Here is a 27,433-nt window from a genome sequence, read left to right on the forward strand (position 1 = left end):
TGGGTAATAGATTCAGGTGCATCCGACCATATGACTAGCTTGCCCTCTTTGTTTACTACTTATTACTTATCTTCTGGTAGGGATAAAGTATCTATAGTTGATGGCTCTCTTGTCCCTATTTCTGGCAAGAGTGACATCAAACTGTCGGATACTATATCCTTGTCCTCTGTCTTGCATGTTCCTAAACTGGATACTAACCTCCTTTCCGTTAGTAGTATTACCAAACATTTGAACTGCTCAGTAACTTTCTTTCCTGACCGATGTGTTTTTCAGGACCTGGAGACGAAGAAGGTGATTGGGACTGGCCGTGAGACGAATGGGATCTATCTGCTCGGGGAGAGTTCTCGTCGGGAAGAGTCAGTGGATAAGAAGTTACTTGTTTCTCAGGTTGTGAGTCCGGTTATGCTTTGGCATAACCGATTGGGTCATTTATCTTTTCGGTCCTTGAAGAGTTTGTTTCCTACTTTGTTTGACTCTGTTGAGTCATCTCAGTTGAAGTGTGAAAGTTGTGAGTTTGCTAAACATTGTAGAAACTCTTATTCATTGAGTAATAAAAGGAATAATAGTTCTTTTGATATTGTGCATACTGATGTTTGGGGGCCATATCACATTCCTTCTATGGGTGGGTATAGATATTTTTTGTTATTTGTTGATGACCACACCCGGTTTTCTTGGATTTATCTTATGCGTTCACGAGATGAGGTGCCTGCCTGACCCAAAACTTCCACCAAATGATCCTAACCCAGTTTGATGCCAGGATCAAAGTGCTTAGATCTGATAATGCAAAGGAATACTTTGCTAAGCCATTGGCATTGTACCTCCTTAATCATGGGGTTATCCACCATAGCACTTGCCCTCATACACCTCAGCAGAATGGGGTTGCAGAAAGGAAGAATAGGCACATCTTGGAGGTGGCTAGAAGTATTATGTTTACCTCCAATGTCCCTATTCGCTTCTGGGGTGATGCTATCCTTACGGCGATATATCTTATTAATCGGATTCCTTCCCGGGTTCTTGATATGAAACCTCCTTTTTCCCTTCTATACCCCAATGAGGAGTTGTTCACTATTCCCCTCAAAACATTTGGTTGTACCTGTTTTGTTCAGCCTCTTGTTAGACAGTTTTGTATGCCCTTAGCTTCAATCAGAATGATGTACTTTATGAGTTTATTGTAAATGAATAAAAGTGCATATTTGATTCATGTTCCCTTGGTATGTTTCTGTGTAATACCCTTAAACTGGACACTCAATGAGACTCGTGTTAGTTTAGAATGTTCACAGCCAGTGGGTTGGTCTGGAGAGACCTATCCTGACAAGGCTGACATTGTGGTGCCACCAAGTCGGTTGGGGTGGCCTGTCTCAGCTGCCAGGGTGAGACCCTAGGCACATACAGTGTAGGATTAATTGAATCTATGAACTGGACCAGATTTCCAGTATTGCCCTGGACCTTGGAGATTGATGGGCAAAACTGGAAAGTTACACCCGACCCCTAGACTCGATTATGATACTGCACTAGGTGTCGGATCGGGTTGTCTTTGATGTACCAATCAGTGAGATCCTTAGCGGGGGTCAAAACCTGGGTATGTTGGGACAGTCCGAGAATTCATCTGAGTGGGTGATCATAGTGACAGGATCAGCCCCTTTGTCGGACAAAGGTAATGATCGGGGATGCACTCTCACTGATGGAAACCAAGACTGCCGGCAGCCGATTTCAACCATTGAGATTTATTTTTGCAAAGTATATTTTATATGAGATATAAAAGTATATACTATGGTTTCTAAAATGTTTGCAAAAAGGTTTTAATTCCCGGGATCCATACAAGTAAAGAGTGCAACATTGTTCCTTGCAGCCGAGGGAGAGGTCCTCTCTTGTCGGGCAGTGTATGATCATTATGAGCTGAGAGGTTAAGTGTAAGACCATTGAGGATAATACCTGATGGGCTAATCTTGCATCTGCCCACAGTCCCTGGGTGTTACAAGGTGGCTTGGCCCAGGGACCACTTAGGGTAAGTGATGGGCCCATAGAGCCCATTCGATGGGTTTCAGGGGGTGCACTGTCTTTAACAGTGTATTCGGCCAGACCTTGTAACAAAGGCTGGGCCGAACCCATGTGGCTGATGTGTAGATCAATGTTTGGGTCCCACGCCATACAAGGAAGCCCAACTGGGCAGCAGTTAGGAAGGTTAAGTGAGCACATAAGCTTAATGGGCCTAAAGCCCATTTCAAACTGGGCTATTCATTTAGTTAATTAAAGGGGCGAATTCTGAGATGGATTAGCAGATAGGATAGGGTCTTAATCCTATCCACTCAGAGAGTCCAGATCTGAATATGATTCAGATCTAGAAACCTCCTAATGAGATTAGGAGAAAGCTAATTTAATCTGCAGATAAGATAAGGGTTTATCCCTATCACCTAAAGAGAAATCTTATCCAAATATGATTTGGATAAGCTGCTCCTAATTGGATTAGGAGCTGATCTTTTAGGTTAACAAAAGAAGGGGGCAGCAGCCTAAGAGATACACACATCAGATTTCCTTCAGTGCTGAAAACAAGAAGAGAGAATTCTGCACCCTGCGAATACTCTCTTGCCGCCTCCCTGTTCTTGCCGCCCTGTTTGCCAGTTCGATCTCCAGTTGCGGGAGAAGTCAAGATTGGATCTTGACATCAGTTCTTTGAGAAAGGATTGAAAGGAAGCTGTGCTCACGTACCATCCTGCTGATTCTTGCGAAGGACAGAGTTCTTGGAGAAGAACACTGTTGATTCTGCTCCATCCTGCACTGCGCCATCTTCAGTGGGAGCAGTCTTTGGATCCTTCCTTGGGCATGAACACCTCCATTGGGAGATACTACTTCTCCGTATCAGGTATAATTCTCTCCTACTCCTTTTGGTTCAGATCTGGTTCAGTTTAAGGTTCAAGAATGATCCTTGAAAATATGATTTTCTAAATAGGGAATGTGATTCCCAGTTGAAGGGAGAGAAAAATTTTTGAAATTTGCCCCCTTATTCCGCAATCTTTGGGCATCCATACGATGGATCTTTCATCCCTTCACTTCTCGGTCCCCATCACTCCAAGTTTGAACCCAAGGCCTCCAAATGCATCTTTCTTGGTTATGCACAAACTCAAAAGGGTTATTGTTGTTATGATCCTGTCTCAGGGAAGAAGTTTGTATCCATGGATGTCACTTTCTTTGAGGAGACACCCTACTATTCTCGGGTCTCTCCTTAGGGGGAGAGTAGTGAGCATGGAGATTTGGGTCGTTTTCTTCAGGGGGAGTGCAATGAGGACAGGGTTAATACTTTTGGGGTTGTTCCCTTACCTATTCCAGTTGGTGATGAGGGCTGCAGTAGCGAGGGTGGTTAGAGGGATCGGGAGTTGAGAGTCTATCACAGGCGATGCAGGCAGGTTGATCCCGATCATCAGCAGTCCCGGCCAGCTCCAACCTCTTCTGTGGCTCCAAGTCCAGATATTACAGTCCCAGGGCCCACAGAGACTCCTTCCATTGTTGCTACCTCACCCTCTGCAGATGACCTTGACCTTCCCATTGCCCTCTGTAAAGGAAAACGGCATTGCACCACATCTACAGCCCACTGCATCTCCCAGTTTTTGTCCTATGATCGCCTATCTCCCTTCTACAGGTCCTATCTCACCTCCGTTGCTGATGTCCCTATTCCGAGAACAGTGCAAGAAGCCCTATCAGTCCTGGAGTGGAGAGGTGCAATGCAAGTTGAAATGGATGCCCTGTTGAAAAATAATACTTGGGAGCTAGTTGACTTGCCCAAAGGAAAGAAACCAATTGGATGCAGGTGGGTATTTACTATGAAGCACAATGCGGATGGTTCCATTGAGAGGTACAAAGCTCGGCTAGTTGCAAAAGGGTTCACTCAGACTAATGGTATAGATTACTTGGAGACATTTGCCCCGGTAGCCAAGATGACCACCATTCGGGTTCTATTATCTCTTGCAGCAAGCTACACTTGGCCTTTGTACCATATGGATGTTAAGAATGCCTTCCTGAATGGGGACTTGCAGGAAGAGGTTTACATGCAGTTGCCTCCTAGATTCTATGATATAGAGGCAGGTAAGAAGGTCTGCCGGCTCAATAAGGCATTGTATGGTTTGAAGTAGTCACCTAGAGTTTGGTTCGACAGATTCAAACTAGCTCTTGGGAAGTTCGGTTATGTACAGGCCCAGTCAGATCATACACTGTTCATCAAGAGGGTGAAGTCGTCACTGACACTACTTGCAGTATATGTTGATGATATTGTGGTGACAGGAAATGACAACCATGAGATTGAGTCCCTCAAACAACTCCTTCAAGAGTTTGAGGTGAAAGACCTGGGTACACTATGGTATTTTTTGGGTATTGAGGTTGCTAGATCTAAACAAGGGATCTTTGTCTCTCAGAGGAAATATGCTTTAAATCTGTTGGCTGAAACTGGAAAGCTGGGTGTCAAACCTGCAGATACACCCATTGAACAGAACCACAGGATTAGTGCAGAGAGTGGGGAGCTGCTTGAAGACAAAGTTATATTCCAGCAGTTAGTGGGAAAGCTCCTATATCTATGCCTCACTCGACCAGATATCAGTTATGCCGTTAGTGTTGTCAGTCAGTACATGCATTCTCCTAGAACCACGCACCTTCAAGCAACAGAAAGAATACTAGCATACTTGAAGAGATGCCCGGGTAGAGGTATACTGTTCAAGAACAATGACCACATGAAGGTGGAAGTCTATACGGATGTCAATTGGGCTGGGAGTGTTGATGACAGAAGGTCTACCTCTGGATACTGTGCTCTTGTGGGAGGTAACCTGGTCTCTTGGAGGAGTAAGAAACAGAGTGTTGTCTCCCGATCCAGTGCTGAAGCTGAGTACAGGTCAATGGCTAATGGAGTGGCTGAAATTCTTTGGCTGAGATCACTACTTGAGGAGTTGGGTATTGAGTATGAGAAGCCCCTGATGCTGTATTGTGATAATCAAGCGGCTATTAATATAGCACACAACCCGGTGCAGCATGACAGAACTAAACATATTGAAGTTGATCGACACTTTGTATGAGAGAGGGTCTCATCACAAGAAGTGTGCCTCCCATACATCACCTCCAACATGCAGCTGGCAGATATCCTCACCAAAGCTGTACCACGGAAGAAGCTAGAGGCAGATCTATCCAAGTTGGGAATGATAAACATTTATTCCCAACTTGAGGGGGAGTGTAGAGAACACTGATGTGGGCCCCACTGCTACGGTCCCACTGTACTTGTAGGGTAGAAGGTGTTCTAGTCTTCCTAGGGTTAGCTATTGGTTATTTAGTTGTTTCAGTTGTTATTTGTTACTTATTATTTCAGTTTTATTTTGATTTGTTTATGTAAAGACTAAGGGCAGATCTGTCCTTTCCATGTAATGAGCATAACCTATAAATATTAATTAAAGTGGCGGCAGCAGAACATTAAGCTTCTGCTCCTCCTTTCAACTCTTGTGTTCTACTGCTTCTCCTCCCTCTTCCTCTTCTTTCCTCTTACCTTCTTATTTTTTATCCTGAAATCCATTAGGGTTCAAGACTGATAACAGTCCTGAACTTCTACTCATTCAAATTGAAACCCTTGGGATTCATGATTCAAATTGTGAACCGTGTCGTAAATCATAAGATTTTAACAATATTGCTCTTGACTTTACCACAAAGATTCTCAATTAGCAAGAAAAGTCTTCAAGAATTCAGTTGTTCCTTTCCCTCCAAATGCACCAACAGATTGCACAAGGAACTATTTCCAGAGAGCTCTCCCCCTTCTACGAAAAGTTTGTACTCTCCGTAAGCCGATGGATGAGGATGGTCTGTAGGTTCTGAAGTTGAGATTAAGGATGCCGAAAGCTGAAGAGAGCTAAGGGAAGAGATCTGGGAAAAGTTGAGCAATAGAAGGGAATTACAAGCAAAAATGGCTAAGGGAAAAGGGTCCCTTCACCAGGGTCCTCGCCTCCTATTTATAGAATCGAGGAGCCATGCTACATGCATGGCCTTGCATAATCCAAAATCTTCTTCCTCTAAAGGAACATGAAGGGAGCAAATCCCACCTTTTTCTCCTCAATAGGCATGTGTCTTAGGGACCACGAGGTTGTTAGACACATTTTTAGGAGACACTGGAATAACATATGCCCATGCAGGCATGAAGTACAACCCATCATGGTTTCCTTATGCAATTATGTGTTTCCCCCCAAGTGCCTTCTTGGATACCCATTGCTCAGTATAGGTCCCTCGCAAGAACCCTCTAGTGTGGAGTCATAGCGAGACTCCATCCAATGAGATCACCAACTAGTTCTAGGTGAAAAGGGAGTGCCTTGTTGCCTAGTTACCTAGTTACCTAAGGGAGAGGTAAACTCTCTTAACTCTCTCGAAAAAAGTACAAATTACAAACAAGCCCAAAATAGACAATTTCTTCCCACCCCATTGTAGAGTAACCTCCAATGGGGTTACAAACAAGCCCAAAAAGTACAAATTACAAACAAGCCCAAAATAGACAATTTCTTCCTTTTGCAACCAGCTAATCACCAACTTAGAGTCTCCCCCAATTGAAAGCTTGCAAATATCCAATTCCTTTGCTTTATGAATTCCTTCCACGACAGCAAAAATTTCAGCTCTTAAGGCATCACCCACCCCTATTGGACCAGAGAATAGAGCAACAATTTTTCCTTCCTCATTTCTGAATACTCCTCCAATACCTGAGGATCTGGATTATCTTCACTGCTACCATCAAAATTCAGATTTACAAAAGCCTCTTGCATGTGGGGACCAGTCTTGTCTATAGATCACCTTGAAAGGAGCAGAATCAACCACTTCCTCCTCAACTCACCAGCCACTTCCTTCCACTTGCTTTATTGTAACTCCTAGCTTTTCTTTATAAGTAATAAAATTCTAATCATCCAGTATGAACAAAAAAGAAATTAAAAGCATAAAATCCAAATGCATCCAAAAACCAAACATACATACAAGAGACATATGTTTACACACACGGTAGAGGGAGAGAAAGAGAGAGAGAGAGAGAGAGAGAGAGAGAGATCTTCCTTCTATACACCTTTAGTTTGCAAGAAGCACTGCATCCAGAATCTTCATCCAACAAGGCTAGATCATCTGAGTCATGCAACTGTACAGCACATTCACATTGGTCATTTACATAGATTATAGGCTTCTAAGTACAAAACAAAAAATCTTCCTAATGATGTTCTGTTGTCACTTACATTGTTGTTGTGGAATAGCATGTCAACTATATATAGAGTAATTTCTTTCTCCCAAGCCTCAAATGTTGATACAGAATATTGTGCAATACAACCCAAAGACTGAAAAACAGTTGGTATATTCTGCCCAGTATGAAGAGAATCTACAAGCTTCTGGACATGCATTACACAAGTAAAATAATTAAATATTCGTCCAAAATCAGCATGTTTATACATTGTATCTATGTATGCACGCATGTATATGTGCATATGTAAATAAAACACATAAAAATCACATCAATATATCACTGATAAAGTTGCAAATCCCATTTCAGAATTAACAATTCACGTAAACTGCACAATGATAACATAAACAAAGTGTGTTTATCTCATATTCAAATGAATGTAATGCATTAAAAGAAATCAAAGCTATGGTGCCTCCACTTCTCTTTTTAACATTTTATTATAATATTAAAATAAACACATTTGGAGGGTTTTCCTCCTCTGTGTTATGTTAATATATAATGGGGAACACAATAAAATGGTTGTGTCAATTCTATTTATAACATTTCTATTATAAAAAAAAATAGCTTAAAAGGTAAGAGAATATGAGGCATACACCTATATAAAGCACAATAGATGCATATAGAGACACACACCTCAAGCATATGATTCCAATATGTGCCTCCATGCATTTTCTTAGCATCTTGCATGGAGTCAAGCCTCCAGAACCTTTTACAACAGTGGTATCTCTTAATCTCCAGGACCTCCTCTAAATATGCTCGGTCAATTCATCCATGATTAGTGCAAACAAATAAGGGCTAACTGCTAACCATTGATGAAGTCCAAGTATAAGCCCACATGTTCTAAAAATGGTCATTGCACCACCATAGGTTCATGCATGTCTTTAATTAGGTCAATGTACCAATTCAATACCTTTTTCTTTTCCAAAATCCTCGTATTTTCCCTCTAGGGACTCTATCATATGCTTTCTCTAAATCCCTCGTATGAAAATCTCTCTTCTCCTAAAACTTTTATATTGATCACCTCAATAAAAGAAATACCTTGCATGGTTGATCTCCATGTCATAAAACGAAACAAGTTTTCCAAATTACTCATTATTTGCTATAGGCTTTGCACAATCACTCTCTCCCAAAGTGTCATAGAGTAGCTCACAAATTGCACAATTACTCTTTCTCCACCCACATGGCATTTTCTATATTTTCCGTTATCTTGTATAATAGTTTAGTTGACCATAACAAGCCTACCTATCCCATATGTTTCTACATTTGTATCGGGATGACATCAATTCCTAAAGATTTTCCCTTCTTTTTATTTTTTAAAGAATCCTTCACCTCAAAAATTTCTAATTTTGCACATACCTATAATTTCAAGATATACCAGAATTACAAATCCTTCCACAGTTTACCCCCTCTATATGTACTTCACTTAAAAAATTTTTAAAAGAGTTCAACCATCCTTTCTTGATTTCCTCATCTTTTACCAAAATTCCTTGATACTCATCTTTAATGTGTCAAACATGATCCATTTCTTCCTCACATCTTCGCAAATTTATAAATTCCATTTCTTCCTCTTTGGTGCATAGCTTATGATAAAATTCATAATATGCATTAAGCTTAGCTTCATGCATTGCCTTTTTTAGCACCATCTTTTGCAACTTTCAATGTTTTAGAGTTTCCTGCATTTTTAGTCTTTTGTCTAACTACATACCATGTTCATTCCACCCCAATTACATTTTTTTGATCAGTAACTATTGAGTTTTGGATTGGCCTTGGCTTTATTTTCAGGTCCTATTGGAAGTTGGTATCCACTAAGAGCAGAGGTGTTTGTTGTCTGTATTGATGATGACTCACAAAGATGATGAATTTCAGAAATATTGCAGTTGAAAGAGGCACCAAAGTAGTGGTTTGCTGGATAATGAACAACAGCAAAGTACTTTGGAAATACAGACCAATCACTGAAGAAACTAATGGCTGACAAGACAGTAAGGCACACCTTTGCAATGGACGCAGAGATCTGCAAATGCCATGGCTAATGCTTTTCTAAAGAAGGGGTATATATGGAAGAAATGTTTTTGGATCAGCTGTAATTTGATCAATTCTTGGGAATAGACAGTAGTCTTCGCCTACATATATTAGGGCCTCAAAACATGTATTCACTATTCATTCTTTTTAAATAGAAAGAAAAGGTTTTCTAACTATAAAAAAAAAAATGTTAAACTTTTGCATCTACAAAGTGCCAGGCACCATTATTTGATAGCTAGCCACCACTTAAATTAGTCAATTACAACCCCCCCCCACCCTTGGGGAACTTGACACTAGTACAACTAACTTCTAGTTGCCCCTTCCCTTGCTAGTCCATCCATTATGCTGTTGGCAGAACACAGTACCCACTTAAAATTTGTTTTCAGCTCTTTTTCCAACTCTTTAACCTCCCTTAGCATGTGTCTATGCCTCCATGAACCCACCCGGTTCCTTCTTATTCATCCAGTGGTAACAATGCTAGTCCTCTTCAAGCATGTTCCCATAGTATAGGGACTTGGCAATTCTTAATCATTGTAAGTTGTAATACAGCCCAATTTCTTAAAAATCCTCCTACTGCAAAAGGACTTGAACTCCCTAGACTGCAGCCAACAAAGCACAATTTTGTAAAGTTTTGGGGTGGTAACTGTAAGATATGAATTGCATAGTTCTTGCCAAAGAGGAAGAAGCCAATTGCTGCTGGTTATGAAAGACGTCATCAGTTGTCAAAGGTGCAAAAACTTCCATAATCTTCACCAAATGTGCAACCTTAACAGTGATGTTCTCAATAAATAATGGCTTTTTCACTCCAAGCTTTCTCTTTGAATAGTCTTGCATTTCTCTCTTGGTAAACATAGAAAAATACAGCTGGCCCCATACATTCCTAATGACTTTACCTCTTTTTTTAAGAGAAAAGAAGGATGTGCTGAATAAGCTTTTGGGATCTCCAAGGAGAGTTCGCCTGCATCCAAATAAAGAGAACTCCCAGATGGCAAACACAAGTTGGCAAGAGATTAGTAGATGAAAAAGCATTCTCACCATTTTCTTCACACAAGATGCACAAATAAGGCAAAAGATATAAGTAGGGTCCCCTTTGAAGATTCTCACAAGCATTTATTTTATCATGATAAACCTCCCAATTAAATGCTCTAATTTTAGGCAGCATAGGCCTCTACTAAATGTCACTCATATGACAAACTAATTGAGAATAGGGGTCTCAAGCCAATGCCATAGAAAAGTAATGATAAATGAAGGAGATCAAAGAGTTCAATGTGCAAATCCTACAATCAGGGCCAGAGGGCTCAAGGAAGACACCTTCCAAGGAATCAAGGAGTGGAAGAGCATCAAATGTCTCAAAGTCCCCCAGTCCTCTTATTAAAACAGATCCCAAGCTAAGCTTTGGTCAAAAAGTGAACCACAACATAAGACTGGTTTATGTTTACATGGAGAAATAGAATAAATGGAAGGAAACTTGTTCCTAGAAGGCAATTCCTTGCACAAAGATCTTCCCAGAATTTTGTTCCGTTACCACCTACCAGATAAGACATCATATCTTATAAATTGGCCCCAATTACATTTTTGTAACTCTTCATTCCATCACCTAGTTTCCTTAATGGCATGCCATTTCAATTTGATTTACTTAAACCTCTTTTGCTAATTTTTTCATATAAACCTCTTTTTCTATTGTCATACAGTTGGCCATTTCAAGCTACATATCATTGGTCAATTTATCCAAATTTTATGTCCTTTTATTATTAACTTATTCTTGTATTGTAATAATTTTTACTTTTAGATTCCACCAACTAATTCTTCATATATTTTCTTATCTCTTTTAACAGAAAATCTAAAACCATTAACCTACATTCTGTGTTTAAGTTTTCCCTTGTAGCAACTTTAGTAGTCCTTGTATATTTTACATTTTGTTCTCCTAGTAAGAAACAATATATTTCTCAATTTTGATCCACTTTTAAATATTACTAAATGTTCATTTCTCTCCCAAAACCTACAGCCTCCATGCACCCTATCATATTCCTTTCCTAATGTAACCATTAAGAGATCCTCTCCTATAGATTTTTTTTTTTTCTTTATCAATAGCACATTTCATTAATCAATCAGAAATATTAATTACAACGGAGGAGATAAACTTTCTTATCTCCCCAACTGAGGCTTGAGCCCCCATGAATAGAAGTTAGAGTTACAACTGAGCCCAGAACACTAATTAGCAATCCTATAGAAATTATCAAAATCCATTTGGAATTTTATTGAACTAATCCATCTATATTTTCCCAAAATTGACATTTAGTATTTTCATTTAAACATATTTGATGTTCATAACACTAACTAGTAACTTCCTTACTAACTTCTTTACCTGTTTCCAAACAGGCTTGAGAACCCTTCCCCATTACAGCCACAATCAAATGTCAATGTTTTGCATTAGTTCCTGGTTCCATTTCTCACCAAGCTCAGGTTATAGGTGAGGAATAGATTATCATTCCATTAGCATAGAACTGTATTAGCAAGATGCATACTAGAAACCACAAAGCATACAAAACACAGACCACACCTTGAAAAATTAAATCAGCACTGGAAGATAACAGTTGACGAGCCACAGATAACAAACATAAATTATGGAAGATAACAGTTGACTTGGGCATAAATGTACCTTGCACAATTTAGGGAAAACTAATTGATCAGAAGGACCAGCTAATGACGCGATTGCAGCAATAGAAAATTTTGCCTGCACACGAGTACCTTCCAAACATAACCTCTCCAATGGATGATAAATATCACTGCAAAGACCAATGTGTTTATTATTGGCATTGAAACTGATTTGCTATATATACATACATGTGCAAAAGATAAAAGATAAATTGAAAATATGTATTATGTATAAGACACATGCCCTCGGTTACAAATATTTCAAAAAATAAAGCATCCAAGCAATATCTCCAAAGGCAAACAATCAAACATTTGAAGCTTTTTGCAATTAACCATGTCAACAAGCAAAGTGGAGTCCCAATTCATAAGTTCTACGTGCTAAACATTAACAAAAAGCATGCTCACTACCTTGCATATTAAATAATATTCACGCATTACCTACATCCTACAAAAGAAGGTAATAATTAATAAATTAACATCACCAATGCATATTTCTGTTCATATCATAACAATAAGGAAGAGATATCTCTAGATTCAAAGAGAAGAGAAAAAAGAAGAAACGACAGGAAAAAGAGAGAGTGTTTGGCGAAAATTGTGCATGGCGGCACCCAGACTGACTTGTTTAAAAGGTGTGAAAAATTACACAAGTACCCCTCAGGTTCAAAAAAATTTACATAAGTACCCCTGATTACAATATATTAACATCAACAGTCCTAACAACACTCCCTTAGAGTTGGGCTGTATATATCTATCATTCCCAACTTGGTACAAATGTTAGCATGCTGGGTACTTGCCACACCTTTGGTGAAAGTATCACCTAATTGATCAACAGAGTTAACATACAGAATGCAAACTTCACCCACTTCAATCTTCTCAAAATTGGAAGTGCTTGTCTACTTCAATATACTTTGTCCTCTCATGCATCATAGGATTGTAGGCTATACTAATCACTGCCTTGTTGTCACAATACAATGACATTGGATGCTGAACTTCCACTCCCAACACCATTAGCGTATTCTTCAACCACCCCATGAGCCATGGCCCTATACTCAGCCTCTGCACTAGACCTAGAAACCATGGCTTGCTTCTTCTCCAAGTCACCAAATTACCCCCCCAACAAAAGTACAATGACCTGCGATAGATCATCTGTCATTGACTAAACCTATCCAATCAGCATCAATAAATGTCCCTACCCTCAACGGGCCATGCTTGGTGAAGAGAATACCTTTACCAAGGAACTTCTACAAGTACCTAAGGACTCTTTCTACTACAGCAAGATGAATGGTTCTGGAGCATGCATATACTGGCTTAACACGCCGATTGCATAGGCTATATCCTTGCTGTACATAGACAAGTACAGAAATCTCCCAATAAGTCTTTAAAATTGTCACATGTTAGAGAGGGGGTCACCACCTTCTTCCCCAACTTTGTGATTAACATCAATTGGAGTATTTGCTGGTTTAACTCTGAGTTTACTAGTGTCTTGTAGGAAATCTAGGATGTACTTCCTCTGGAAAATAAAGATGCCCTTGTCTAACCTTGAAACTTCAATCCCACGAAAATACTTTAGGGGGCCTAGATCTTTAACTTCAAACTGAGATCCCAAAAAATTCTTTAGTTTTTGTATCTTTGACTCCCAGTTTCCTGTAATAACAATGTCATCCACATGCAAAATAAGTATATCTACTAGAACACCTTCTCTCTTAACAGAGTAAGGTCACTCTGGCACTATCTAAAGCCAACCTACTTGACTGTATTATTGAACCTACCAAACCAAACCCTGGGAGTTTTTTTTGGCCATACGACTTCTTGAGATGACATACTTTTCCCTCTATTTCCTTTGAAAAAAAAGTAACCCAAAGGTTAAACTATGTATACTTCCTCCTCAAGATCACCATCTAAGAAGGCATTCTTAACATCCAATTGATGTAACTACCAGTTAAATATAGTAGCGAGGGAGAGAAAAACACAAATAGAGTTCATCTGAGCAACTGGAGTGAACGCCTCCATGTAATCAATACCATATGTCTAGGAGAAGCCCTTAGCCACCAACCTGGTTTTATACCTTTCCACTAAACCATCAACATGATGCTTCGCTACAAACACCACCATCTGAGAAGGCATTCTTAACATCCAATTGATGTAACTACCAGTTAAATATAGTAGCGAGGGAGAGAAAAACACAAATAGAGTTCATCTGAGCAACTGGAGTGAACGCCTCCATGTAATCAATACCATATGTCTAGGAGAAGCCCTTAGCCACCAACCTGGTTTTATACCTTTCCACTAAACCATCAACATGATGCTTCGCTACAAACACCACCTTGCACCCCACAAGTTTTTCCCTTCAAGAAGGTCAACCAAATCCCATGTGCAATTCTTACAAAGAGCATCAATTTCCTATAACATTGCATTCTTCCACTCAGGAGAGTTTAGGACCACTGCAACAGACTTAGGAACAAAATATAGAAGAAAGAAAGCAACAATGAGAAGGAGACAAGTTGCTACAAGTGGTGAAATGGCTAATAGGATGCTAAGTAGTGCACAATGTTTAAAATTTCAGTCGCCCAAATATAAGAAACATGTTGGAAATGTCAAAAATATCATATGGAAATATTGTAAAAATTGTAGACGTGGTGAAAACATTGTAAATATGCAAAATATAGAATGATATTTTATGAAATGATAAAAGAAGAATAGGTTTGTAAACAAAGCTAAGAAACTAAGTTTGTAAACAAAAGAATACATTCAGAAGTTGCCTTGTAAACCTTAGGATTCGGAGCTTCATGATAGAATGAGTTAAAGAAAATTTTCAACTCACAAAAAATGTAAATGGTTGTAATAAATCAACTAAATAATCTATTAGACAAAGATAAACTAATATTTAACTTCATGCTTGAAATGAATATTAGCTAGCTCAAAGTGGTAATCATGTAAGCTAGGTGAACAATAACATTGTTACCCCACATATCTACAATATTATCACCAATTTATTTTATAATACTATCTCTTCCACTCTATATAGTGCTAGTAGTGTTCACTAGGGAATATGTATGTCATGGAAACTATCTCTTGTACTCCGCATAGTGATAGTAGTGTTCATTGGGGAATATGCCAGTTCGAGTAAAATTTAGTGTTGCTACCCATGGAAATATTAGAAAATTAGGGACATTTTAAACCATGGTAGTGCATGAATGACTACCTTTACGAATAGCAATAGGGAGATCAAGATCACAATTACGGTGACTTAAGGAAACATTACCTAGTTCAACAGGACATGCAATACTCTTCAGGTTTACCTCCTGAGAGTCCACTGGCTTAGGAGATGCAGTCTCAAGTACGTCTTCACCTAGTGATTTCTGTTGCTCCTACTAACAATGTGTAGGACGAGAACAAGATCTAGGCCGAGTGTAAACACATTGAACAAGGGCACAAACACGAGAATGATGAGAAGCAACAAACGGAATAGGAGAAACAACAAATGGAACAGGAATAGAAAGAACAAGAACATTCTTCTCCTCCAGAGTACTATTATCCCCTTAAGAAGCAAGAGAGAATGATTGAGACTCAACAAAGGATACATCCATAGAAATGAATGTACACCATGAAATGGAACACAGGTCAAGTTTACAACGAGATGGTGACAAATCCTAGATGAAACATCAGCAACCAAAAATATGAACAGGGATAGAGAACAATGGGGACTTGGGAAACAAAAGTTGATGTGGGGCCTTGAACTTAAGACTACGTGTGGGATTAGAGTTAGTTAATGGTTCCTGATAAGTAAATTTTTGTAAGGGAAGATGGAAAACTTCATGAAGACTAGGAGATGGAGACTAGTGGTGAAAGTAGAAGCCAAGACTCTATTGTTAGAGAGCTTCAGAACTCAAGGTAAGCTCACCTTGAAGGTAAGGAGGATGAATATTTCGATGGTGTTGCTAGTGGGAAAATAAGCAATAGAATAGTTTTAGGGTTTGTGGGAGAAGCCTTATCTCAAAGAAGAAAAGTTACCTATAGGAGTACGAAGATTAAGAAAGAGAGTTTAAAGTTGAGAGAAAATCTAACGATAAAGATTCATGGAGAACCAGAGGAGGAAAGGTGAGGGATAGAAGGAGATACCAACAGTTCTTAGAGAGTTTTTAAAGTAGAACGGATAATAAGAAGCCCGAGTCTCTAATATAGAACTAGATGAGGAAATGGAGATGCAGAAGGCCCACAAAGATGTTTCAATGATGATTGGAAAGGGTATTCAGAGATGTAGGATTATTGTTAACAAAGGTTTGGAGGAGTGGAAAAAGAAGTGGGTGGTTCAACATAAGAAGCAACCACTAGATTGGAAGCTAGTAGTAGAAGCAGTTTGAAGGAGTCAAACTTATAAAGATCCATTATCCCCCTTTGAAAGATGTAAGGCGTTAATCGATTTACAGGATAATAAGAAAGACTTAGACATAGTAAGCATCAAATCTAGCTCTGGTTCTGTGACAATTTCAAAATGGTGCCCTATATCTAATTCAAAAGAGGCTGGTGTTGAAGATAACATTGGGCTACTGTTTCATTTGTGCAACAAAGAAATTTTTGAATCTTTGGCATCCATATAAAATGCCTGGTTGGTCGGTGTTTTTTCTTGTGATCTTCATTTAGCTGCCTTAAAGCTCAATGGTGTGAAACCAGAAAAATACCCAGAAAGATGGAGCTTGTGTCAAATGGTTTCTCAGCACCCCTTCAGGCATAGGAATGGTGTGAGAAACAAAGAAGGGAGTATCATTGCACTATTTTCTGGTCTTGTGGGATCAGTGATTTAAAAGACACACCTCAGGCGTGCCTAGGTGCACAGGCAAGGCACATTTTAAGGTAGGTGTCTCGCCTAGGTCTTAGGCGCATCCCTTTCAAAAGGCGCACACCTGGTGCGCCTAGGCATGCGCCTGGTACGCCTAGGTGTGCGCCTTGTCCCTCAACCCAGGCGTGCACCTTTTGAAAATTTGACGCTCTTTTGCTTTTTTTGAGTCTAGTGGCTGGGTCAGGGGCAGAGCCCCCAAACCCTAGTGCCACGACCCCCAAGGGAAGCCCAAACAAGTCCATGTTAGGGTCTTAAATTCTTAGTTCTCACACAAACAACCCCCTATTTAGTAATGTTGTTTGTTCATTAGTCCTAATAAAATATCTTCTTAAAAAGCAATTAAAACTATAAAATCATTATTTTTTGTGTGAGAACTAAGAATTTAAGACCCTAACATGGACTTGTTCGGGCTTACCACAAGGGGCGTGGCACAAAAGCGGCTCGTAGAATCAGGAATGTAATATGTTTTACATCACATGAGCTAGTTGAAGTAATGCAATTCAGAAAAAAATAAGTGATTGTGGGTTTTACAAGCTTGAAAACGTTTTATATGTTTGATTTTATTTTTAAATTCTCCTTTGAATATGCTTTACAAGTAAACCCACATGAGCTTAAAGAATTTACAAGAAGGCCCTTATAGGCCAAAAGGATTACAAGAAAGCCCTTGTAGGGGCTGAAAGAAAAAAATAAAGTAATAAAAGATACAATGCAGCACAGGCTACAATATTAGCCTACACCAATACTCTCCACACAGTTATCATCTAAAAACAGAAAAAAAAAAAAAACATATTAAATGAGACAATCTTAGGATGCTCATTAAAATCCACAACAGTAGAGCAGAATTACAGGAAACCAAAAGTATCTGGCACTGAACAGAGCAGAATGGCAGAACAGAGTTCATGTAGCCAGTAGCCAACAACATATAGTTAGGACAAGGCTTAGTTGAGTTGACTTGAGTACCTAAACTTGATAGAAATATGAGGGCCAGCCTTTGCTAAAACCTGAAGCAGTTTGTCCTGAAATGGGTTATCCTCTTCCAATAAAAATGCCTGAAACTGCTTCTCTGCTCCTCTTAGTAGTGATGGAAAAATGCTTAAAACAGTCTTCAGACAATGTGAAAGAACAAAGTAAGTGACAGAATTTTACAACTAAGAAATGTACTTATACAACAGCATTCACAGAAAAATGAAGCAACTGGTAAAAAATAGAAACTAAAATATAAATAGCTAGTTTCATTTTCAATTATAACAGTCAATAGGGTGGAATAAAAGATAAGTCACATGGCACATTAGTTGGTTGTATGGCATTATATCCATTACCTTCTCTTCTAATTTAACTCTAAAAAAACAATAATCATGCCAAGTAGAACATTAAACATGATGCTATCTTTGGTGTCAATAATCCAAGCTTTCCCCTGCTTGTCTCAGGCTCATGAACTAATTTCTGAGCTTAGGTTCAGCTCAGGCTCATTTTTGCTAAGCTTGGCCTAAAATTGTTTCATTTACTCAAAATTTTTCATATTATGTCTATTAAAATATATAGTACTAACATTTTAAATATATACAAAGTTGCACCTTAGCCCAGTTTTACTTGTTCAAAGTTTTCATCATTGTGAATTGTGTTCAGTCCTTTCAAAACCATTTTTTCGTTTCAGTCTCTCTTTAGGCCGTGTTCTTTTCCATGTAAAATAGGTAGAAGACAAATTTTGGCTTTAAAAGAAGCAGATATATAATTAAAATTTCATATGTTGAAAACTTTTCAGCTTATGTCATGGTGAAACAAACAAAACCATAATAGAAAAATATTAAAATTGGAAATCAGAAAACAATTACATGTAAATACCTAAGAAAAGCAGAGCATGTCAGAAACAATTTAAGCATCTAAGGAGGTGCAGGCTAAAGAAGGTGGTTGTTTGACACATGAGGAGGGAGATGGTAGTGAATGTATAGAAGGTAAGTAAACTGGAGTAGATTCTGAGCAGCTTTTATTTGGTTGATTGTACCCTATTCAAGCCCTAGGGAAGCAGAAAAAGGGAGATCAAGGCAGGAGTGGTAAAAGAAATCATAGGGAACAACAATGAAACATTGTTTGGGTGATGGTGAGAGCAGTGGAGGCTATTTTTCTTAACCAGAAACTGAACAGAGAATTTAAGTGATGCAAATAAAATTACATGACTACTCCCGGGTAAAGAAGCACAATTGAAAGAAGATTCCAGGTTGACTGTAGAGGAAGGTGCCAACTGGCTTTCTGGTAAGATCTCTAGATGGTTGTAGTGGAGACCTAGATTAGATTCCCACCTTCACCAGGGTTAGAGGGCGTTAGAGTTGGTCATGTAAGGGTAACTTAGTCTTTTCATTATAGTTTAAGTAGTGTAGTGATGTGGCAATTCTGTTTTGTTTTTTTATTTTTCTTGTCCCATACTTAAGTAGGGGTATATTTGACTTTGTACCCTTATTTTAATATAATAGGGATTATGGTCAGCTTTCTTCTTCTTCTTCTTTCTCTTTCTCTTTGAACAGGACTTATCTGAACCATTAAAACATGGTATCAGAGCCCTAAATAAAAGAGAGGAAAGCTGTGATCTCAAGTTCCTGGACCTGCGATCTCTTCTATTATTCTTTTCTCCTTTTATCTGGGGTGCAATCTGAGTTACACAGATAGAAGGCTGCGGCAACCCTTTTTTGGCAGTCCAGGACAGCCGCAATCCCCATTACAGGTGTTAGGAAGGTGCGGCAGCCCTAAGTGAGTAGTTCTCAGATTGCTGTCACCATGAGTGACAGCCCTAGTGGTTGTGTGGTGGTGTTTGTTGTGTTACAGACCCTCTACTGAGCAGTTTCAAGAGGGGGTTTTCTGTCTTTGAATGGTGATGTGAGAAATAGTGCGGTTAACAGTAGTGGTGTGAGCAACCAGTTTTTTATATGAAGGAGATGGTTGAATGTGCCTGAGTTTTTTTTTTTTGTGGTGGCTGGTTGAGAAAGTGCCATAAGGTGATGTGCAGATTGCAGCAGTGTTGATTGAATAGCAGAATTAGGTGTGCTGATGACATCAATTTAACTTAATGGTGAAAATTATGTGCCATGGGCCAAGTCGGTGGAGATTTTTCTCAAGGCCAAGAGGAAGATGAAACATGTGAAGGAGGATAAACCATCAGTCGACTCTCTAGGGATTGATGATTGGGAACAAGAGGATGCCCAAATTATGACATGGCTATGGAACAATATGGAACCCAAGATAAGTGTAAACTTTATGTTCTTAGATACAGCCAAGGAAATATGGGAACATGCCAAAAAAAGCTCTATTCAGGACAAGATAATACTACGAGAGTGTATCAACTCTATCAGGAGTATTTAATTTGCAGCAAGGAAATCAAACCCTTGAAGAGTATTATGCCAGTATGAGAAACCTCATAAATGAACTTAGTGTCTATCATCTCCTAACTTCAGATGTTAAAATTCAGCAACAACAAAGGGAGCAACTTGATGTAACAAGGTTCATAGTGGGGCTGAAATCAGAATATGAACCGGCTAGAGCACAAATATTGGGAGGTTCTGCTCTTCCTACACTTGAGGAGGTCTTTGCTCGACTTCGTAGGATTTCCTTCGAACCCACAGAGAGTACCACAACGTCTGACAAACAAGTGTTTGTTGTAGCGAGAAAAAGTGGGCGTGGCACTAGAGGGGGAGGACATACATTTCAAGGAGGCCGTAGTAGTCCCATGTTTTGGTCGTGGTGGTGGAAGTGGTGGAGGTCGTGACTTAGGGGGAGGCCATGGTAGAGGAAGAGAGCACACTATTCGAAAGTGTACAAATTGTGGCAAAGACGGACATACAATTAATTGCTGTTATGATCTACATGGCCCACCCTCTACATGGGCTAATCATGCAGTTGCTAGTGGTGGTGATGTGAGTGATAACCAATAGACAGATCAAACACCTTCCACATCTACATCTGCTTCCGAGAAGGAGATGATGAGTGTACCACGAGATGAGAATGAGAGGTTCCTTCAAGCCACTTCACAACACAACACTGCTACTCTTGCACACTCAGGTATGACCTGTCTGGCATCCAAACCTTCTCACTGGATTATTGATTCCGGAGCCTTTGATCACATGACCAGGACTCCATGTGTGTTTTCTTCCCTCTCTAAAACTTCCACATCATAAACTGTTACCCTGGCCTATGGTTCTTCTTCCCCCATTTGTGTTGTTAGTAACGTTGACACTGCATCGCTTTCTTTATCATTTGTTCTATATGTGCCTAAATTTCCATTCAACCTCATGTCTGTTAGTAAATTAACTAACGCCCTTAATTGCTCTATCACTTTTTACCCTTGATCTTGTGTTTTTCAGGATCTCAAGACGGGGAAGAAGATTCGTGGAGGGCATGAAGCCGGTGGATTGCATTATCTTGACAGTGGTGGATCTTCAGTTGCACTTCAAACTTCCTTTGACTCCTCTCCAATGGCATTGTCGGTTGGGACATCCATTTCTCAAGGCTCTCAAGCTACTAGTTACTTCTTTGAGTCATTTATCTTCTTTGTAGTGTGAGTCATGCCAGTATGGGAAACACCATCGGGTTTCCTTCAGTCTGGGGTTGATAGTCATATGTTGAGTCCTTTTGCTTTACTCCATTCAGATGTTTGGGGACCAATTAAAGTTGAGTCATATAACTGTTACAAGTATTTTGTCATTTTTATTGATGATTGTTCAAGGATGACATGGATTTATTTAATGAAAGAAATGAGTGAGTTGTTTTCTATTTTTCAAAAATTCCATGCTGAAATACGTACGCAATTGGTGTTCCAATAAAAGTTCTTCGTTCTGATAATGGTCGTGAATTATTTCTTACTTCCTTTCAACAATATTTGGAACATGGCATCATTCATCAGACTTCGTGTGCATCCACCCCTCAACAAAATGGGGTGGTTGAACGAAAGAACCACCATCTTCTTGAGACTACTTGGTCTATCCTTCATCATATGAACATTCTTAAACGTTTTCGGAGTGACACAATGCTTACAGCTTGTTTCTCATTAATCGGATGCCCTCCTTCATTCTTCATGGTCGTTCTCCCTTTTCTATTTTGTTTCCCACTTTGTCTCCCTTTCCATTAACTCCCAGGGTCTTTGGGTGTGTGTGCTTTGTTCATAATCTGGGCCCTAGTTTAGACAAGCAGGATGCACGTTCTATCAAGTGTATCTTTCTTAGCTATTCTTGGACCTAGAAAGGGTATAAGTGTTTACAATCCTATCACTCAGAAGTCATTTGTCAGGCCTAATGTCATCTTTTTTGAGTTTGTGTCATTCTTGGGCCCTGATGTACCGTCCTCTTCACCATTGATCCCTCTTCCTCTTCCGGTTGGTGATCCCATCCCAGTTGTTCCTGTTATGCCTAACCCTTCACCTCCTCCAATGCAGATTCCTACTGAATGACCACCGATCCGGCACGTGTATACTCATCGATAGACACCGGCACCTCCTCTGACTTCTACGTTGTCTGCGGATCTTGTAGTTGCTCCTGTCCCAGAGTTGCCTACCTCTTCTAAACTTGATCTCCCCACTGCATTATGGAAAGGTATATGTAGTTGTACCTTCCATCCCATTTCCAATTATGTTTGTCTCACCTTTCCACTTCACATCACTAGTTTGTTTCTTTGTTGTCCTCTATATCTATACCCAAGGATGTCCAGGAGGCTCTTACTTCACCGGGGTGGCATCAAACAATGGAAGAGGAAATTCTCTACTCTTCAACACAATCACACGTGGGAGCTCACCACTCTTCCTCCTAGTAAGCATGTTGTAGGTTGTAAATGGGTGTATACTGTTAAATATTTACTAGATGGTAGTGTGGAATGGTTGAAGGCTTAACCGGTTGTTGAAGGTTATTCTCAGTTATATGGGGTGGATTATATGGAAACCTTCTCCCATGTGGCTAAGATTGGTTCAGTTCGTGTCTTGATTTCCTTGACAGTTATGTTTGATTGGCCTTTGTCTCAGCTTGACATTAAAAACACCTTCCCCTGTGGTGACCTTTTGGAGGAGGTCTATATGGAACAACCACCAGGGTTTGTTGCTCAGGGGGAGGATGGTAAAGTGTGTAGGCTCAAGAAGTCAATTTATGGGCTGAAACAGTCTCCTCGTGCTTGGTTTGGGAAGTTTAGTGAAGTGGTGAAAATTTTTGGAATGAAACAATGTCAAGTCCACCACTGAGTGTTCAACTATGATTTTGAAGCCGGAAAGATTTTATTAGTGGTTTATGTGGATGATATATAACTGGTAGTGACAGATTAGGGATTGACAGACTAAAGGCCTTTCTGCGAGAACATTTCCAAACAAAAGATCTTGGGAAGTACTTCTTGGGTATAGAAGTTGCCAGGTCAAAACAAGGTATAAATTTGTGCCAAAGAAAATATGTTCTTGATCTAATAGAAGAAACGGGATTGTTAGGTGCGAAACCAGCTAAAAATCCATGGAACCAAATGCTAAGTTAAGCAGTGATGCAGGTGAAATGTTTGAAGATCCTAGAAGATATAGACGGTTAGTGGGGAAGCTAAACTACCTAACCATTACCAGACCAAACATCTCCTTTGTTGTTAGTGTGGTGAGCCAATTTATGCAAAACCCCCCAAGTACCTCACTGGGATGCAGTTCTTAGAATTGTACGGTACTTGAAGAGAGCTCCAGGTCGCGGGTTGTTGTACAAACCAGGGGGAAGACTTGAGATAGTTGGGTATATAGATGCAGATTGGGCATGCTCAGTGTCTAAAAGGAGATCCACTACAGGTTATTACACATTTCTTGGAGAAAACTTGATGACGTGGAAGAGTAAGAAGTAAACTGTTGTGGCAAGGAGTAGTGATGAAGCTGAAAACAAGGACATGGCACACACCACATGTGAATTAGTATGACTAAAATATCTTCTGCAAGAAGTTGGATTCTCAATGAGCAAAGCTATGAGATTGTACTATGACAACCAAGCTGCAATCCACATATCATCTATTCCGGTTTTCCATGAAAGGACAAAACACGTAGAGGTTGATTGCCATTTTGTGAGGGAAAAAGTCCTTGGTGGAGAGATAAGAACAAAACATGTGAGTTCAGGTGATCAATGGGCAGACTTATTCACAAAAGGTTTGAGTTCAAGGGGAGTGAACCATATATGTAACAAGCTGGGATTATGACATATATTATCCAGCTTGAGGGGGAGTGTTAGAGTTGATCGAGTAAGGATAACTTAGTCTTTTCATTATAGTTTAGGTAGTGTAGTGATGTGGCAATTCTGTTTTGTTTGTTTATTTTTCTTGTCCCATACTTAAGTTATTTGACTTTGCACCCTTATTTTAATATAATAGAGATTATGGTCAACTAGGAGGGTTTAGACTCTCTAGTTCAACAGCTTTCTCTTTCTCTTTCTCTTTGAACAGGACTTGGGGGTTTGGAGAGATACCCCACTGGATAGCCCATTTTCCTATTTTTGAAAAAAAAAAAAAAAAATTGTCGCTTGACTGGGTTTTCAGTAATAACCAGTTTCAGATGTTGGGATCTACTCAGCATCTCGTATATGTTCATCTGAGTGGTAGATAGACCTCGACTTTGGATATGTGATGGTTCTATAAGTCTTCCAAGTGCTACCTATGTTTATACAATATACACTTAGAACAACCATAGAAAAGCATCATCTGATAAATGGATAGAAGCTAGTTTCTGCTTCTGCAACTGAAAATAAGTGACCTTTTTCTGAGAGCGAGCGAGCGAGCGAGAAAGAGAGAGAGAGAGAGAGAGAGAGAAGAGACTAAACTAAACTGATCATACCAGTGGGGACCACTAGAACATGGACCAAGGGACCAAGCCAAGGGAGTTTACTGTTATTTTTTATTTAAATTAAGAGGGATCAAATAAGGTCCAAGAGATGTCTCTGTGGAGATTAGGTCAGTTTACGAAATTCATAGAATTACAGATTTTGGGGCTATTTCAGCATTTGAACGTAAGGTCCAGTCCACTAGAGTGTAAGCTTTAAAGGTACAAATAGGAGTTTTACATTTGTCTTCTGTTTTGTAGGGCCTTTGAGAATTTTATATGTAGAGATGTGAATAATGACATGAAAAGCAATTTTGGCATTGAATTCTATTTTCTTCTTAGAGAGAAACTTCTATGATCTTGTAAGATTTGAGCAACCCTAAGTCAATTATCTATTTTAGTTTTTTTCTCCTCTTCTTGCTGCTTGACCAGTTGTAGCTGCTACTACTTTCTTTTGTTTTAATTCTTCTGTGGTTTTCCCAATGTTATTAAGACAGGAGGAAAAAGCATATGACAAATGAAAAACAAAATTCTAAATTCTAAAGAAACAATAAAGCTAGACATTGATAGTCTAGCTTACACCCCAAATGTAACCTAAAAAACTAAATTGAGCTTCCTTCTTGGTTTTGTTGGTGTTGTTTCTAAGGACTATGGTTTATGGAATGGTTGGTTTTGTAGTTGGTGAGATTCTTGGGATTTCTAGTTGGAATTTCTGCAATCTGTCTGAATAGGTCTAAGAGTACTCCGCCCTATATCTTTGTATGGATTATTATTCTTTAGATGTCACCCTTTGTTGTTCTCTTCCCTTTTGCTTTTTTCCTTTTTGCATCTTCTAACCTTTCTCGATGGTTAACAAAAATGTAAAATGATTCTACCAAAAAAACAAATACTGCATACACATCCTAACCAACAAGTTTGCAGGTTCAGTGACCTGGTCAGGACCCACCTTAAGGCCAGGCAGCCCAATCCCCCCCCCCCCACCAAATAAAAACACACCAAAAAATGTTAAGCCCAGGCCAGAATTGGTAGGTTTAATCAATGTTTTAAAATATGGGACATGACATGAGGCATAGTTCAGAATGCAAGAGGCGTAGGAGGAGGAGGAAGAAGAAGAAGAAGAAGAAGAAGAAGAATGAAGATGCATAATGCTATCTGAAAGGGAGGTTCTATTGAAGCAGAGGTGAGCAAGTGAATTTCTTTCCCTTTCTTTCTTTACTTTCTTTCTGTATGAACTATGAAGCGTGCATGAAGCACACCAGAGACATACACCACATGCAAAAGGCATTTGAGGCATACGCCTCAGAGGCATCAATGCCTCTTAGCATACGCCTCAAGGCATTTTGAGGGTGCCTCACCTGGAGGCACACCTTTTAAAACATTGTCTTAGTGTAACCACTTATTTATGTAAACAAAATGTCAGCTTCTTTATCAAGGACAAAATCATATATTCTCCAAAAGAAATTAAGTACGCTTTTTCAGTTGTCTAATCATCACCATCATCATCCAAGCCTTATCTCAACTATATGGGATCGGCTACAAGAATCCTGTTTCGCCAATCCACTCTATTTAAAATCATATCCACCATTAAATTATTAGTGCTTAAATCATTTCTTACTACATTTACCCATGTCCTCTTTGGCCTACCCCTAGCTCTTCTAGCCCGTTCCACTTGTAACTTTCAGTTGTCTATGAAATCTATCAAATAACAAAGTTGACATGTAGAAATTTGACAAATTTGAACCCCACTTAAATAGAAGGTTATTCATTCAAAAAAACAAACTTTAGACCAGTTATGAGAACCCACTCATTCTCAATAACAAATACTCAATTTAAAAGTTAAAAAAAAAATTGAAACCTTCACAACAATTAAAAGATGATGAATAACAAAAAGAAAAAAACATGTGGTGAGAGACATTATCAGCATTACTGTGGAATTGTCACATTTCTATACATTATGTACACATGCAACACTATAAACTGGTAATAATTATCAATTATTTGCTTTGTATGTGAATCATATCATGCATGCTAAGTAACTAATGCTCTTACCATGAGAAGGTTGACTGAAGATGCCTCCAAATGTTTATTTCCAACATCTTTCCTGGCAAGACAATCCAGAATACAATGTATATGGTCCGAGCTAAATATATTATGCAAGCATTTTGCAGAGAGCATTCTCAAGAATTCATTATGCAACTGTTTATCACCCATCAATTTGAGAAACTTATCCTGAAAAGCAAGTTAGTAGCATCATTAGAAATTGACACAAACAATTGGCAGTGAGGGGAGGAAGAGAGTGAGAGAAGGGTTCTTAAATTTCTATGGACCAGGAATAAGCAAGATAAATCTCAGTGTCAATACATACAAAAAGATGATACTACAAAAGGTTTATAATCCTATTATCCTATTTAAAAAGATCATATTAACCATATCAAGAACACAACCTCCAGAAGTGAGATTGCTTGTGTAGGAGAAATAGCACTCAATCACAGCCACAGAAAAAAAGGAGCATGTATGCAAAACAATTTTTATGATTGGTGGCTCTTTGTGGAGCTTCAAAATGGCTTCAAGGGGCCTTTGACTACAGCCTAAAGTTGGGCCTTAATTGACCATTGTTGGGGCACAGAAGTCAAAGTTCAGAGTGTCAGGGATAAGTCGTACAAGAGATAAAACAGATTTCATGGGTGTGTCTAATGATGACTAGCTCATGTCATTGCTTTAGTAAGGAGGTCGGCTAGTGGAGTCCAGAAGAGAAATTTGGAAAAGTTGCGTGGCCAGCAATGTATTGATCTCTAATAAAATGACAATTAGCTTCTATGTGCTTGGTCAACTCACGGAAAAACTGGATTTGTAGCAATCTTTATTGCACTCAAATTGTCAGCAAAGAGGGGCACCGGAGATA

At 39.2% G+C, this 27,433-nt stretch overlaps 1 protein-coding gene across 6 annotated transcripts in view; it reads right to left on the reverse strand.

Annotated features, from left to right (window-relative positions):
* The window catches only part of LOC104587041 (ARM repeat superfamily protein), a 95,195-nt gene that overhangs the window by 35,472 nt on the left and 32,290 nt on the right, over positions 1-27,433 (reverse strand). For all 6 annotated transcript variants that reach the window (XR_016076293.1, XR_016076292.1, XM_088887864.1 and 3 more), the window contains exons 12-16: positions 26,581-26,760; positions 17,697-17,839; positions 11,904-12,030; positions 7,224-7,373; positions 7,061-7,129 (exon numbers count right to left, since the gene is read on the reverse strand). Coding sequence is in view for 4 of the 6 variants with exons in the window: in XM_088887864.1 (XP_088743990.1) it covers positions 7,061-7,129; positions 7,224-7,373; positions 11,904-12,030; positions 17,697-17,839; positions 26,581-26,760 (669 nt within the window). In the remaining 2 variants the exon portion in view is untranslated. The remainder of the gene's footprint in view (positions 1-7,060; positions 7,130-7,223; positions 7,374-11,903; positions 12,031-17,696; positions 17,840-26,580; positions 26,761-27,433) is intronic.

The sequence above is a fragment of the Nelumbo nucifera genome, chromosome 5 (genome assembly GCF_055504915.1).
Source record: "Nelumbo nucifera cultivar China Antique chromosome 5, China Antique-T2T, whole genome shotgun sequence".
In the NCBI taxonomy this organism is placed as follows: Eukaryota; Viridiplantae; Streptophyta; class Magnoliopsida; order Proteales; family Nelumbonaceae; genus Nelumbo; species Nelumbo nucifera.